Source organism: Rhineura floridana, chromosome 6 (assembly GCF_030035675.1).
Source record: "Rhineura floridana isolate rRhiFlo1 chromosome 6, rRhiFlo1.hap2, whole genome shotgun sequence".
NCBI classification, from domain to species: Eukaryota; Metazoa; Chordata; class Lepidosauria; order Squamata; family Rhineuridae; genus Rhineura; species Rhineura floridana.
The window spans coordinates 108,896,524-108,912,173 of record NC_084485.1 but is presented as its reverse complement, the minus strand read 5'-3'; the positions used below and the strand labels follow the sequence as shown (position 1 = coordinate 108,912,173).

The 15,650-nt window shown below is 42.1% G+C and overlaps 1 protein-coding gene and 1 non-coding gene across 7 annotated transcripts in view; both read right to left on the bottom strand.

The window, feature by feature from the left end:
• Positions 1-7,556, bottom strand: part of RABGGTB (Rab geranylgeranyltransferase subunit beta) — a 33,481-nt gene extending 25,925 nt beyond the window's left edge. The window contains exons 1-3 of one of the 6 annotated variants that reach the window (XR_009763579.1): positions 6,866-6,956; positions 2,676-2,783; positions 11-208 (exon numbers count right to left, since the gene is read on the bottom strand). Coding sequence is in view for 5 of the 6 variants with exons in the window: in XM_061633452.1 (XP_061489436.1) it covers positions 11-208; positions 2,676-2,783; positions 6,866-6,874 (315 nt within the window). In the remaining variant the exon portion in view is untranslated. Of the gene's footprint in view, positions 1-10; positions 209-946; positions 1,029-2,675; positions 2,784-6,865; positions 6,957-7,228; positions 7,414-7,452 lie in introns of those variants that run through there. The other 5 variants (XM_061633453.1, XM_061633454.1, XM_061633455.1 and 2 more) reach the window with 5 other exon arrangements.
• On the bottom strand, positions 2,477-2,561 carry LOC133388217 (small nucleolar RNA SNORD45). Its single transcript, XR_009763696.1, has one exon. It is a non-coding gene; the product is annotated as a small nucleolar RNA SNORD45 (small nucleolar RNA).
• Positions 7,557-15,650: the final 8,094 nt, after the last annotated feature.

The window sequence follows — 15,650 nt, the reverse complement described above, 5'->3', positions numbered from 1 at the left end:
ATGTGTTTACCTGGACAGCACTAAGTGTATATAAAAGATGAGGATCGTGACCTATGCTGGCACTTATTCCACCACATTCATGTTGACATGATTTGATAAATGCCAGAATTTCTTCTTTGCTCATCCGATGCAGCTGTCCCATAAGATCCATTACTGTCAGTCCCCAATAGACACCACTCATTCGTAAATATTCTGACATACAGTATTCCTGAAAAAGTATTAATATTTTAGTTCCTAAATTAATACTAAAATAGCTTCCTATTTGGTTGTTTAACAGAAAAAAATCCCAACCATGCCAAATTGATTACATTCCTTTTAAAATAGTTTAAAACCCCCAGATTTACCCCTTATTGTAATATGCATCTTTGCATCCATCTAGCACCACAAGGTCTTGTTGCAGAAAGCTCACTTTACTTGTTTATTACTTATATTTATCAATGACCATTTTAAAGGCAGGGGAGATATGTACAGGGATGCTGAAGTGACTGACTGCATATCCTACAAAGAACTAATCTTTTTTTTTTTTTTTAAAGAAAATGCTTACAAACATTTTGCCAGTAATAGCTACTTTTTTAAAGAGATCTATAAATGATCTTGGGGTATAGAAGTACAATAGCGCAGCTCTCAGCCTTTTTCGTAGTAAGAAAAAAAAGGATCCTACACAACACCAGAGTACGTAGTGCACATTTATTGAGCAAATTTCTCCAGCCATTCTGAAGGCCTCCTATCCCCAACGGAAATAACAAAACTAATTTGTCCTTCATGCTTATGTTAGCAGATGGAACACTGGTCAATTGCACAATGGTCCGTTTAACAGGCTTCTCTCTTGAGAGGTTTTCTACTTAAATCACTACAACAGATTAATATTAAGATCAAAACTATTTATTGCTTAGTACTTCAATCTAACTTGTGGTCTTAGTTCTCAATACTTGACCAAAGTACCTACTAGTAGTAGTTTCAGAACAGCTGCCTCACTGGCCTGGTTTGCACATATTAGTAAGCCATGGTTCAAAGACGTTCTTAAAGATAACCTACAAAAATGTAACATGAGCATCAAGAACTGGAAAGCTTTGACCCATCAGCTTCTCAATTGAAGGTCAGCTGTTATTAAAGGTGCTATGGACTTTGAAGAAGCACAAATACAGGGTGAAAGGGACAAATGAGCAAAGCGTAAGGCATGTCAAGCAAATCCTGATTGCGACTGTCTTCCATCTGGAAACCTATGTCCTCACTATGGGAGGCTGTGTGGATCTAGGATTGGCCTCCATAGTCACTTATATGGATCCACCATTAAAGACATTTTGGAAGACGATCTTACTCAGTCACGAGTGATCGCCACAGAATAGAGGTCTGTTCTCAGCTTATTGTTGTGCTTAATTTGGTGAGAAACTGATTTATTTCCTCTCTGTAAAGCGAAAAAGAGGGGCACAGACGTGATTTGATCAGTGTGCGCTAGCACACTCATTCCCAGCAAGCCATTTTGTTTCATTCTGGATTATTGTTACGTGTAAACCAGCCCAAAACTTATAACTTGCATCCAAAGTAGCATTAAATCTCTTGTTCCATTAGCTCAAGGATTTACACTTGCACAACAGATCTTCCCCCTTCGCTTCTCCTCCAAATCTGTTGACGGTTTCCCCACCCATCCCCTGTAGAAATTTGGGGAGGGTGTGGGCATGCAGGGAGAGGAGGGGGAAGTGCCACTGTGCTAGCATAATCCTTGCACTAAAGGAATGAGGGCATTGGATACCACCCTTTCTAATCAAGTTTCCAAGAAGTTAACAAGAAAACAAAAACCGATTATAGCTGCTTACTATACCATAAGTGCTTACCTAGGAGTCAACCTCATTGAACTGAAGTGTCTTTACTTCTTAGTAGACGTTTATAAGGTTGCCAAATATATCACAAATGTAAAACATGTTTTGATTTTTGGCCCATTAGACTTTCTCTACATATTTCAATGAAAGAAACTGTTCAGCAGACAGCAATCTGAATTGATCTGAATGGAGAAATTCCACATGTGCAGCACTATATGCACACTGGAATGTAGTTCTGCAATGCAATCAGGGCTGTCTTGGGATTTAACCACTTCCTAGGAGACATGTAAGATTCATTCTTACATGGTGCTGATACAGGTTAACAGCAGGCTTTTACTCTCACATCAAAATGTTTCATACAGTAGGGCCTCGCTTTACAGAGCTTCACTTTACGGCACTCAGTCTCAATTAGATGCAATTAGACTAAAGCCCCACTCATACGGCACTTGTTCCGCTTTCACGGCAGTTTTCGAGCATCGCACGCCATTCTATTCAATGAGTTTCGCTTTTCAGTGGTTTTTGCTTTTCGGTGGGGGTCCGGAACAAAACCCGCCGTATGAGTGGGGCCCTACTGTATATTAAACTATAACTGAAAGTCATAAGAAAATTTCAGCAGGCAACCACATTCAGGTACGAATCCAGTTTAAAAAGATGTTTCTTAGGTCTCAGTATAATTCTAGAGCTAAAGAGATAGATCTTCAAGCTTTGGAGTCAAATAATACATGCCAGGTTACATCACTGACCTAGAGAAGCCACCTGCACTTTATGCAACAAATAATTTTACTCAGTATATTAACAGTTATATGAACTATAACAGGATAACTAAAAATGCTGCTGAACTTATACTGTGATACTCACATAATCATCTTTCTTTGCTCCATAAGCAGCTATGTAGTCCGCATGTTTTTCCAACAATAACGAAGCTGGTGCATCATTTTTTATTATGACATCTTTTTGTGGTGTTCCCTAAAAAATAATATGGTTAAATTATTTTCACAATTTTTCCCCAATCGGATGGGATGTTATAAGAAATACATAAAACCAATTTAACATAGCAGAACTAACATGTGCACACACGAACACATCAGGAGTTTAACGATGTTGCATATAGTTTGCTTCTTTTGTTTTCCACTAAAATGCTACTGTACACCCTCAATTAGCAAAAGGAGTTTCAACAAAGTAGACATTTCTGTTTCTCAAAAGAGATTTCCCAAGCTATGTTACTTGTTAATATGGCTATATATTAACAAGCATGTAAAACCTACTCAATGCTTTCTCAATAATTCTAGAGAAACTTAGCTGTAACAATTCACAACAGGCCATTATGCAAAATACGGCAAGTCAAACTATGGGTTAGTGACTGTGCAAATGTATAGGCTGCACTGGCTCCTTCCTGGCCCTTTTTGCTGCTGTGTTGAGGGAAGCCAGCTTTTGGCTTAGCATGTTGTCCAAATAAGGACTCGTGGTTAAGCTGTCTTCTCACAGCTTAAGAACAATCCTTGGCTATAGCTTGTGGTTAGTCAGGAGAGATTTTAATCACGTGTTCACAGTGGAGAGGAGAGCCTGGCTGCAAATCCAGAGTCTGTGAGTTCAGATCCCCACTCGTGTCTCCTGGGTGTAAAGGGCCAGCTAAAAGATCACCCCCACAGTGAGTGGCTCAGGGGTTATGTGCCCTGCCACCTGTGCAGCCATGGGCAAGCTGCCTAGTTCCAAGGAGCCCAGTTGCCCCCCAGCTGGCAGTTGCGGACAAGGAAGGGGCTTGTGCAGCTGTGGCAAGCTGATCAGGCCCTAGCCAGCTGGGGAGGACTAGCCTCAGAGGGAGGCAATGGTAAACCCCCTGTGAATACCACTTACCATGAAAACCCTATTCATAGGGTAGCCATAAGTCTGGATCGACTTGAAGGCAGTCCATTTCATTTCCAGTTTGGACGACACACTAAGCCAAACCTTGGCTTAATTCAGTGTGTCAACAAAAAGCACAAAAAAGAGCAAAGTGTCTGCAAACTCCTCTATAGAACCCATGCAGTCTCACTAAGCCATCACTTGGCTTACTGTGTTGTGAGAAACAGTAAATGCCAGCAATAAAATAAGCTATACATCATGAATAATAAAATAATTTCTCAGAATTACATTTTGTTAGATAGAAAAAAAAGAGCAGAGAAAGTTTTGGAAAAGAATAATTTTAAGAACACTTGACTACCCCCTGCTACATCTTTTTGACATCTTCCCCAACATAAATTAAAAATCCCAAATCCAGTAATAGTACCGAAGTGCTGACTGATGGCCGAAATGCATTCATCTCTACCATGTTTCAGCTATTACAAACATATGCAAGGGCAGATTTTGTGGGTTGTATACAACATAACACTAAGAAAGCCTCCAATCAGTACAAGGATTTCTGCTTGTGCAAGGGGACTTCTCCCCCTCCTTTCCCCTCAATCTGTTCTAGGGGTTCCCCTAACCCTCCAGAGGAGATACGGAGAGGATGCATGGTACACAGGGAGAGGGGGGAAAGTCCCACTGTGCAACCAGAAATCCTTGCACTGACAAGATGCTTGCTTAGTGCTATGTTGGAAAGAACCTTGTTTCTTTGTAGCAGCCTGTGATGTTCCTGTATTAATGTATATATGGTACGTACTGTTTGTATAGAAGATATGTGGTAAGTGGAGTGAAAGAGGAGGGGGGAGTAAATGAGCAGTAGAATGCTGGATGATTGGCTGAGTGTTTGAATGGCTGAGAGTATAAATGGAAGGATGACAGTTGAATCTGGGGGGACGTTGGTGGGTTGTTTGAGAGGTGTTTGGTGGGGTTTTTGAGAGGAGATTGTGTGGAGAGTTGGTGGATGTGAGGAAAGTGTGGAGTTCGGATTAATACTAAGACAAGTATCACAGGAATAGATGAAACCATATGCTTATGTGCCTTTATAAAGTAATCTTGTTATTTCTAATATTTAATAAGCACTATTTTGGTTTACCGGAGGCCAGATCCTTGGCTGGGGAATATACAGACCAGAAGGGAGGGCAAGGTGCTTACCAAGGCTGAAGGGAAACTGTAACAATTGGTGGCAGCAGTGAAGGGAAGAATATAACACCAAAAGTATCCAGAGCAACCCAGAGTTGTATGCTTTTTATATAAAGATCAAAGGGATTGGAGACAGCTTAAGCACACAGTCACAGAGGTAACCTGATAGAGAGACTCAGGCAGAGTCTCTGGGAATACTGGTTATAGGACGTGACTGGTGGTGCTGCCTAGCAGGGGGATCTGGTGAGGTCTGTGCTAGAGCGGAGAGAGAAACCATAAAAAAGGACACTCCGGACTGGTGGAGTCCCTGGTGGTGCCTAGTGACAGGCAGTAGCCACGAGCAGGTAGGAACCTGACAGGGAGAGCCAGGGAAGGGCGTCACACAGCCAAATGATACTTTCTAGAACAAAACATTTAAAAATTGCTAACAAATTAAAAAAACTATTTACATTTTCATAAACTATGAAAAATGTAATCTGGGAGGCATCTTATTTGAAAGTCTGACCCTACCAAAGCCTACTTTACTTTTATGGCCTACTTCAACATGTGCCAAGGTATTATCCTTTCCAGTGTTTGGGATTGGACTTTACACATTTTACCAATCGCATTTGTCCATTCCGTTTCCTCTCACAAAGGCTCCAACTGCATCACTTATTTATAAAACACCTGAAATCAATGCAAACTGTACAAAGACTTAAAGAGACATGCCTTGCCTACATGATCTTATTAAAACCAGATCACAACCAGGAAGAAATGTAAAAGGGAACAGAGAATCAAAAAAGCTAGAATGAAGAGATTTTTCTTGAGTTTCCTGGCTATATTACAGAAAAGCTGAAAGAAGAGTATTCCAATGGCAAGGAATCTGCAATGGAAAACATACGCAAACCAGGAAAGATTTTTCTTAGATTTATTTAAGAGATTGATAGCAGTAGATGGAAGGTGCGTATAAAGAAAGAAAAAAATAAAGATACAGAGGGACACATTTGAAAATAATTACAAAAAGCTTAAAAGTTTAACAAGGAGCTGAAAAAGGAATTACACTAATTAAATGGCCAATGTAAAATTAAGAAATATAACTGTCCCAAGTCTAGGGTATAAAATTTTGAATTTTCAAATCCTCTCAGATGTCATTCTCTTTATTAACTCTTTAAGCTCTGGAATCCAACACTCTACCCATTCCTTAAGTATTTCAGCTGTGCTGGAACAGAGAAGCCACATGGTTTCTAGGTCAGGTAAGTTAAGGAAAGGTGACAACAGTTCATACATACTTGACTGGGATACTTGGGGACTGAGAGCATGTGGGTATGCTAAAGTAGCGGAAAGAGAGTCTGTTACAAATCTTTTTGGTCTAGATTAGAGTAAAACAGCTTACTCCCCCCTCCCCCACCAGAAAAAAGTTTGCTCCAACTGCCAATTATCTGCCAGTACAAAACGGAAGGAAGTACTCTGGCCTCTGGCTCCATCCAGGGGACTAAGGGCCACTCAGAGCTTGCACCCCTGCCTCCCAGAAGAACATCATGGTCAACCTGACCCCATCCATCAGCCCGTGAAGATGCAGATCCCCAGAAGCTTGCTTTCCTCTTCCCTCCCGATTCCCTTTTATGTCTATTAGACTAGGTCTCTGTTGGCAGGGGCTCTTATCTTTTAATAACCTTGGTCAGAAAACTGTAGGCACTTTATAAATGTTAAACAACAACATGCAGTTTAAAACTTTAAACTGATTTTCCAGGATATTAAGGTTCAAAACCAAGTACAGCCAGCCATACCGAGGAAGACATTCGTTCTCAAATGCTAACGGAAAGTTTTGCGATGGCCCACAAACATACACAGCACAACTAAAATAAACCACGCGGCCTATTTTTAGTAAATAAAAAAGCACTTGCTTAAAATTACACGTCTTGGGTTATGTTGTAATTTATATCTTATGCTATGCAAAAATTAAAAAAAAACATCTGGTGCGGACATTCGCGCCTTAAACACTGAGTGAAGCGCTGTTTTACTATGGCGACCAAGCACTGCTACCGCACCTGCAACATATACAATCCTTTACAGACAGAATCACAGCCAGTTTCCTCGCAATTCTTTTGAGATTATCCATCGTAATCCCATTTTAAGACGAAGCGAGGACAATGGCTTTCCGTCTGAGGCCATGCACCGTGGAGCCTGGATTCAAAGCTCCGGGCAGGCGCTCCTCCAAGGATGCCAAGGCGAGAGGCCAGGATTTAAAAGTAAATTTTCCGGGCGCAGAAAACATGGCGGGGGGCGGGGATAAGGGCACGGGGGGGGAATCGTTTTTCTCTCTAATAAGAGGCCAACGCGGGTAGTATGTTCCTAAGCCACAGATTGGCAGCCCGAGTGACCAATCAGCGCCCAACGTATCGTTCACTAACCTCAGCTTTTCATTAAGCGGTTCCACGAGTTGCTTTATCTTACCTCCGCCTCCTCTTTCCCCCCGATCTCGCACGCGAGACCCTCAACCGAAAACCCTTACATAGGCACGACAGATTCATCTGCCTCACCGCTGCGGGGGGGGGGGGGTTGGAAAGAGGCGGGACAAGTAGCGAGCGCGCTAAAACCGCCCTCGCGTGAAAGAGAGAAGCGAGCCGCTACTCACCATGTTAGCACATCCGCCGCACCCAAGCCCTGTGCCTAACACGCATGCGCGTCATCGGACGGAAAGCAAACGAACTATTTCTACCTCCTGCGTTTGAGGACCCCATCATAGCTGTCTGTGGCCTGCCTATAATTAAGGGTCTTACGGACGTGTACGGTGCTCAGGGCCTTTTGTTAACTGATTTCGAAGTCGTTGTAGTTTAAAGTACAGAGGCGCGTAAGGGAGAGCATTGCCTCACCCCTCTCCTTCTGGCAAACAGAAAGCCACACGCTCTCTAGTGTGGTAGGAACATGTTTCTTTTCGATTGGAAATCCTAGCCTAGCCTCTTTTCGGGTTTTTGTGTGTGCTTGAATTGGTTTTTGTAGTAAATATATAACAACGAAATATAATAAAACGGATCAAATACAGAGCGGCTATACGTCACCAAGCCATAGTCATGTGAACAGAAAATAGTATAAAAAGAGTTGACCGTTGGCATTTTTCTCCCTCTCTCATAATGCTAGAACTCGTGGACATTCAAAGAAGCTGAATGTTGGAAGATTCAGGACAGACAAAAGTACTTCTTTACTGAGCGCATAGTTAAACTATGGAATTTGCTCCCACAGGACGCGGTAATGGCCACCAGCTTAGATGGCGTTGAAAGATTAGACAAATTCATGGAGGACAGGGCTATCAATGGCTACTAGCCATAATGGCTGCTCTGCCACCCTAGTCAGAGGCAGCATTCTTCTGAAAACCAGTTGCCAGAAGCCCCAGGAGGGGAGAGTGTTCTTACACTCAGGTCCTGCTTGTGGGCTTCTCCTAGGCACCTGGTTGGCCACTGTGAGAACAGGATGCTGGACTAGATGGGCTACTGGCCTGATCCAGCAGGTTCTTCTTATTGTCTTATGGGCTCCTTGGAACTATGCAGCTTGCCCATGGCTGCACAGGTGGCAGGGCATGTAACCCCTGAGCCACTCACTGTGGGTGTGATCTTTTAGCTGGCCCTTTACACCCAGGAGACATGAGCGAGAATTTGAACTCACAGACTCTGGACTCCCAGCCAGGCTCTCCTCCCCACTGTGCTATGCCAGCTCTTATTAGGCCAACCAAAATCTTGCAATACTAACTTCAGAACAATTACTAGTGTTATTTGTATTGTTGCATCTCCATCCCATGAAGTTCAAAGTATTCCTGCAAGGTAAGAGGATTTGAGAGAGGAACACCACAGCCACCACATTAACTTCCTCACTGAGTAATGATCTTAACTAGAATCATAGAATCATAGAACAGTAGAGTTGGAAGGGGTCTATAAGGTCATCAAGTCCAACCCCCTGCTCAATGCAGGAATCCAAATCAAAGCATTCCCAACAGATGGCTGTCCAACTGCCTCTTGAATGCCTCCAGTGTCAAAGAGCCCACTACCTCTCTAGGTAATTGGTTCCATTGTTGTATAGCTCTAACAGTTAGGAGGTTTTTCCTGATGTCCAGTCGAAATCTGGCTTCCTGCAACTTGAGCCCATTATTCAGCGTCCTGCACTCTGGGACGATCGAGAAGAGATCCCGCCCCTCTGCGTGACAACCTTTCATGTACTTGAAGAGTGCTATGATATTTCCCCTCAGTCTTCTCTTCTCCAGGCTAAACATGCCCAGTTCTTTCAGTCTCTCCTCATAGGACTTTGTTTCCAGTCCCCTGATCATCCTTGTTGCCCTCCTGTGAACCTGTTCCAGTTTGTCTGCATCCTTCTTGAAGTGTGGAGACCAGAACTGGACGCAGTACTCAAGATGAGGCCTAACCAGTGCTGAACAAAATTACCCCTCGCTTAGCTTAATTATAGGGGTGATTTAACACTAGGATGGGCGCTAGTTTCCCGCTACCCTTGGAGTCTTTAGATCTTTTAATAGGGGATTTGACAATACTTCCTCGTACTTCACGGGACAAAGTAATAAATAAGGATGGGCACGCCTTATTTAAGATTTTATTAAGTGCATATCTTTTATGTCTCAATGGATCGAAGTATGACTCATCCAAAGGGTTTTTTACGTTTATCTCCAAAAGAGGAGCCAGTGTGGCGGACTATATATTGGTCTCCCCACAATTGGTAGATTCTGTAAAGAATATAGCCATAGAGGATAGATCTGATAGAGTGATCACCTCCCATTGATTTTGAATCTGGCCATTCCAACTGGCCAGCCGATTCAATCCCGGATTCTCCCAGATGTCGAGGGTTGCCAGGGGCTGAAACGCCGTAGGTGGTCCTCTTTATTATTGGATGAGGTTAAAACAATGCTAATGTCCCCTATGCTGATGGAATTGCGACAGAAAGTGTCCCTTTTGACAAATGAAACCCAGGAGACATTTGAACAAATTATTACTTGCCTCCAACCGCTGGTTACTACACCTATGGTTCATTTACCCTGTTTTTGAGCTGGCCTTAAGCCCTGGTTCGATAAGTTTTGCCTGGCCAAAAAGAAGCAAGTATGCTATCAAACACGCTTCACCAGACATCACTTTTCGAAAACGGCTGTAACCAAACTTCTAAAACTTAAAAAAGAGTATAATAACCTCCTGAAACTTAAAAGGTCACTATATATTATTTCATTCTGGCAACGACTTGGTTTGGCAGCGCTCCAAGGGAATCAGGGGGAGTTCTGGAGCTTGGTTCACAGCAATTAACTGATAGACCTTTTATCTCAATCCCCCCGATTCTTCCTGATACGTGGTCAACTCATTTTCAAACATTATTCGGGGATTTATCCCCTTCGCGGCAGTGTTCGCCAACTCTCTCCACAGATAGTCCATCGTGGCCCCCGGTTTCGGGCACGGAAATAGACAACTTAATCTCGTCATTACGGTCGGGGAAAGCCCCTGGCCAAGATATGATTCCACCTGAGTTGTATCAAGCGTACTTTCTATGGTGGCGTCCTATCTTGGCAGCCTTATTTACAAATATTAATGAAACAGGATGTATTCCCCAAGGGTGGAGAATGAGTATAGTGATCCCTATATTTCACAGTCCTTGGTGCATTATACCATTTAACACCTAATCTTCTCAGAAACCTTAATCCTAAGGCTCTGCAAACTCAAATTTTTGATTATGATGCACAACAAGACAGAGCAGTGATTGCTACATCACCTTTCTTCAGATGGTTCCCCCTTATTATTATTTATTTATTTTATTTTATTTATATACCGCCCTAAGCCCGAGGGCTCTCTGGGCGGTGTACATAACAATCAAACAATCAGAAAATATATAAATACAATAATACAATGGAATCAAATCAAACAGATGTAAACAAAAATCAAAGCAGCAGCAAAATACATCAATAAATATTAATAGTACACATTAAAATGCCTGGGAATATAAAAAGGTTTTCACCTGGTGCCGAAAAGATAGATAAATATAAAGAAGGAAAGTCCCTGGATCTCAGGAGACCCTCTTGGGCAGAATCAGAATAAATTGCATGATTTGCTGGAAACGACCATGGACAATTGTACTGCTGAGGGAGACTGTGCATATTGGCTAGCTGTTGATAGCATAATTATATACTGTGTGTGAGAGCCAGAAATGCAGTGGATGGATCCAGTCCAGACACCATCTCTTGGGCCACTGCCAATACTACTGCTGGGGGGGGGCAGGAGAGGAGTGGTATGGAGACCTAGCTTTCTGAATAAATGTATGCTTGCTTGCTTGCTTCCTTCCTTCTGTGGGAGATCCAAAGGGAGTGGGTGTTTGGCTCCTCTCTTCCTTGAGAAAGAGCAAAAAGGAAGGGAAGCCACTCCACTTCCTGTCAGTTTCTGCCAAAGAAAAAGAGCAGTGCTGCTTCAGCTCCTGCCCCAATCAGGTTACAGAAGAATGGGAACTGGCCCCTCCCCCATAATTTTATTGGAGGCATCTACTAGTCGATTATCTAAGTTCGGTTATTAAACCGAACCACGCATGGCCTTCCTATCTGGATATATTGACGAGGGCTCCCCTTCATAGAGGCTATACTGAATTGAGATTTCAGGTGATGCCCTCAGCGTGTTTACAAGGCAGATATTTGGGTATTCCAATGGCTGAACGTTTATGCATAGCAGGTTGTAAAGTGCCTGAAGATTTGATACACTATATGTTAGAATGTCCGTTGTTTCTCCTTCCCAGAGCAAAATTTTTATTTCCATTGCTCCTTATGAATAATGATATTAGTGGGTCCCAGAAAGTGGTCTTTTTATTATCCTCCATACACCCTCATATAATAATTCCCACCGCCAACTTTGCTCTAGCAGCAAGGAAGCTTAGAGCTAATTATGTTAAAATTGCTGATGTAAATAATGTTTAAATTATGTTTATTTTAATCTGGAGTTCACAGTTCCTTGTGTCTTTTATGTATACATGTTTATAGTGCTTTTGTAACAGCCAATGGCTATATACAGAATATTAATAAATACCAAAAAATACAGTGCTGAATAGAGGGGAACTAATACATCACGCGATTTGGAAACTATACTTCTGTTAATGCAGCCTAATATAGCATTTGCCTTTTTTGCAGCCACATCACAGTTGGCTCATATTCAGCTTGTGATCAACGACAATTGCAAGATGCTTCTCACATGTCGTATTGCTGAGCCAAGTATCCCCATCTTATAACTGTGCATTTGGATTCCTTTTCCTAGGTGTAGAACTTTGCATTTATGCCTGTTGAATTTCATTCTGTTATTTTCAGCACAATGCTCCAGCCTATCCAGGTCCCTTTGAATTTTGTTTCTGTCTTCCACGGTATTAGCTGTGCCCCCCAATTTTGTATCATCTGCAAATTTGATAAGCATGCTCTGTACCTCCTCATCCAAGTCTTTTAATAAAAATGTTGAAGAGCACTGGGCCCAGGACCAAGCCCTGTGGTACCTCACTCGTTACTTCCGCCCAGTTTGAGAAGGAACCATTGATAAGCACTCTTTGAGTACGATTCTGGAGCCAACTGTGGATCCACGTAATAGTTGTTCCATCCAGCCCACAGTGGGGAATATGGATGGAGAATCTCTAGCCCTTGGGCCGCCTTCCTCTTTCAATAAGCCTTTTAAGTTGAGATCTTATCCCAGTCTGCGTCTGTGTTGAATTGCTTTTTAATATGTTTTTAAACATTTTTTTTTAAAAAACTTTTAAAACTTTTTTTCAAGATGTCTTGAAAGCTTTTTAAGAATGTTTTTAAAGATGTTTTGTTTTAATGTATTTTAAAGTCTGTTTTTTATGATGTTTTAAAGTGCTTTTAGTGCTTTTGTTTGCCGCCCTGGGCTCCTGCTGGGAGGAAGTGCGGGATATAAATCAAATAATAAATAAATCATAATAAATATAAGGCCTGGCACAGGTCCCAATTTCCTGCAAGCCCGTTTTTCCCAAATCACACACACCTGCCATCATATATGGCATCAGATGTGCAGCAGGTAGAAATGCACCTGTAAAGAAACAGATGCTGCTCAGATAATTGGCGGTGACAGGAAGCCCTGATGGAATTGGCTGCATTATGGAGTTCCCAGTTGGGAATTCTATAGCACAGCAAACCACTACCCAAAGCAGACTTGCTGTAAGAGCAAATACTCCTTTCTAGCACTGGCTTAAATTCAAACCAGTGATGCAAATGATGGCCCTCTGCCAGCTGTACTAGACTCTACCATTTTATCAACCACTCTGGTTTTGTCAGGGATTTGAATTTAAAACTGAGATGTTTTCCAAACAAAAGGTACAATATACAAAGTGCATGTAACTATTGCTGAGCTTAACTAAGAAGTTTTTGAAATAAAATATCTTATACCTTTATGCATTTTCTTACTAAAAAGTTTCCTTTTCTCAAGATTTAAAATGTTAATTTGTTATAAAAGTTAGATGTTTTAAAATGAACAGTAAAGATGGATTGCTTTTGGTGAAAGTCCAAAAAAGCTAATAATCTGTGAATAGCGGTATAGTACAGGCATGATGTTACATTCAAACTGCAGCCTTAAACGCTAAGATACAGTTGAGTGTATCTAAAACCTGAAAAAATATGCAAGTGCAACCTAAGGGGCAAGTTAGAGACTTATTATTTATTTTATTTATTTATTTATTTATTAAATTTATATACCGCCCGACTAGCAATAGCTCTCTGGGTGGTGAACATAAAACAGCATAAAAATATCCCGCCATTCCTCCCAGCAGGAGCCCAGAGCAGCAAACAAAAGCACTAAAAACACTTTAAAACATCATAAAAACACTTTAAAACACATTAAAACAAAACAACTTTAAAAACATTTTTTTAAAAAGCTTTGAAGACACTTTTTGAAAAAAGTTAAAAAACATATTGCTTTAAAAAAAAAGGTTTAAAAACATTTTAAAAAGTAATTCCAACACAGAAGCAGACTGGGATAAGGTCTCAACTTAAAAGGCTTATTGAAAGAGGAAAGTCTTCAAGAAAGGCGCTGAAAAAATAACAGAGATGGCATCTGTCTAATATTTAAGGGGAGGGAATTCCAAAGGGTAGGTGCCACTACACTAAAGGTCCGCTTCCTATGTTGTGCAGAACAGACCTCCTGATAAGGTTGTATCTGCAGGAGGCCCTCACCTTCAGAGCGCAGTGATCGACTGGATATACAAATGATAAGACGGTCTTTCAGGTATCCTGGTCCCAAGCTGTATAGGGCTTTCTACACCAAAACTAGAACCTTGAATTTGGCCCGGTAGCAAATGGGCAGCCAGTGCAATTCTTTCAGCAGTGGGGTGACATGTTGGCAATACCCTGCCCCAGTGAGCAGTCTCGCTGCTGCATTTTGCACCATGTGCAGCTTCCAGACCAACCTCAAGGGCAACCCCACATAGAGCACATTACAATAATCCAGCCTGGAGGTTACCAGTGCGTGGACAACAGTGGTCAGGCTATCCTGGTCCAGAAACGGCCACAGCTGTCTTACCAGCCGAAGCTGGTAAAAGGCACTCCTAGCCACTGAGGTCACCTGGGCCTCTAGCAGCAAAGATGGATCTAGGAGCACCACCAGACTATGGACCTGCTCTTTCCGAGGAAGTATGACCCTGGCCAAAGCAGGCAACTGACCAATTATCTGAACTTGGGAACCACCAACCCACAGCACCTCCATCTTGCTAGGATTCAGACTCAGTGTATTGGCCCTCATCCAGCCCACCACCGAGTCCAGGCAGCAGTCAAGGGCTTGCACAGCCTCTCCCGATTCAGATGTTACAGAGAAATAGAGCTGGGTATCATCAGCGTGCCGCTGACGTCTCACTCCAGATCTCCTGATGACTGCTCTCAAGGGCTTCATATAGATGTTAAACAGCCTGGGGGACAAGATGGTACCCTGCGGCACCCCACAGCACATCTGCCAGGGAGCCAAAAGACGATCATCCAATACTATTCTCTGAAAACAACCCTGGAGATAGGATCGGAACCACTGTAAAACAGTACCTCCAAAACCCATCTCACCTAGTCAGCCCAGAAGGATACCATGGTCAATAGTATCAAAAACCACTGAGAGATCAAGTAAGAATAACAGGGTCGCACTCCCCCTGTCCTTCTCCTAATAAAGGTGACCATCAGGGTGACCAAGGCCCATTCAGTTCCAGAACCAGAACCTGAACCCAGACTGGAACGGGTCAAGATAATCTGTTTCATCCAAGAATACTTGCAATTGCTGCGCCACAACCCTCTCAATCACTTCCCTAAGACTTGCACTCTGACCATACCCCAAAAATGCACCTGTTATTTAAGAAAAGTATTCAATGGTCACACAATTCTTTTTCCATCAGAACAATATCAAAAGTCATTGTTTAGTTGCAACAGAAAAGTTATCAGACAGCATGTTACAGCCATATTTGAAAACTATGAAAGTTTAACATCATTTGAATTCATAGGGTTGGAGTCTGTCAGACAAAGACTCCTGCAAAGTGCTTGATTATTTTAACATGCTTTAGTAGTATTGCTACATTCAGTGTGTTATGAAGTGTAGGTTTCTTTTTCACTGCTCTACCACCTACCACTGCACTTATCTCACGAGCTCCATAAGCATAAGTTTCCATGGCACAAATATACCATACACCCTTGCCACTAGAGTGCATCACAGAGACAAACCTGAACTACAGTTGAAGCAGAGATTGCATACTAACCACATTGTAGGACAGATTTAATATTAACACAAGCTGTTTTCCATTTCAGTCTCAAAATAAAATAACCCAGGTTACAATGAAAACTGAAAGCAA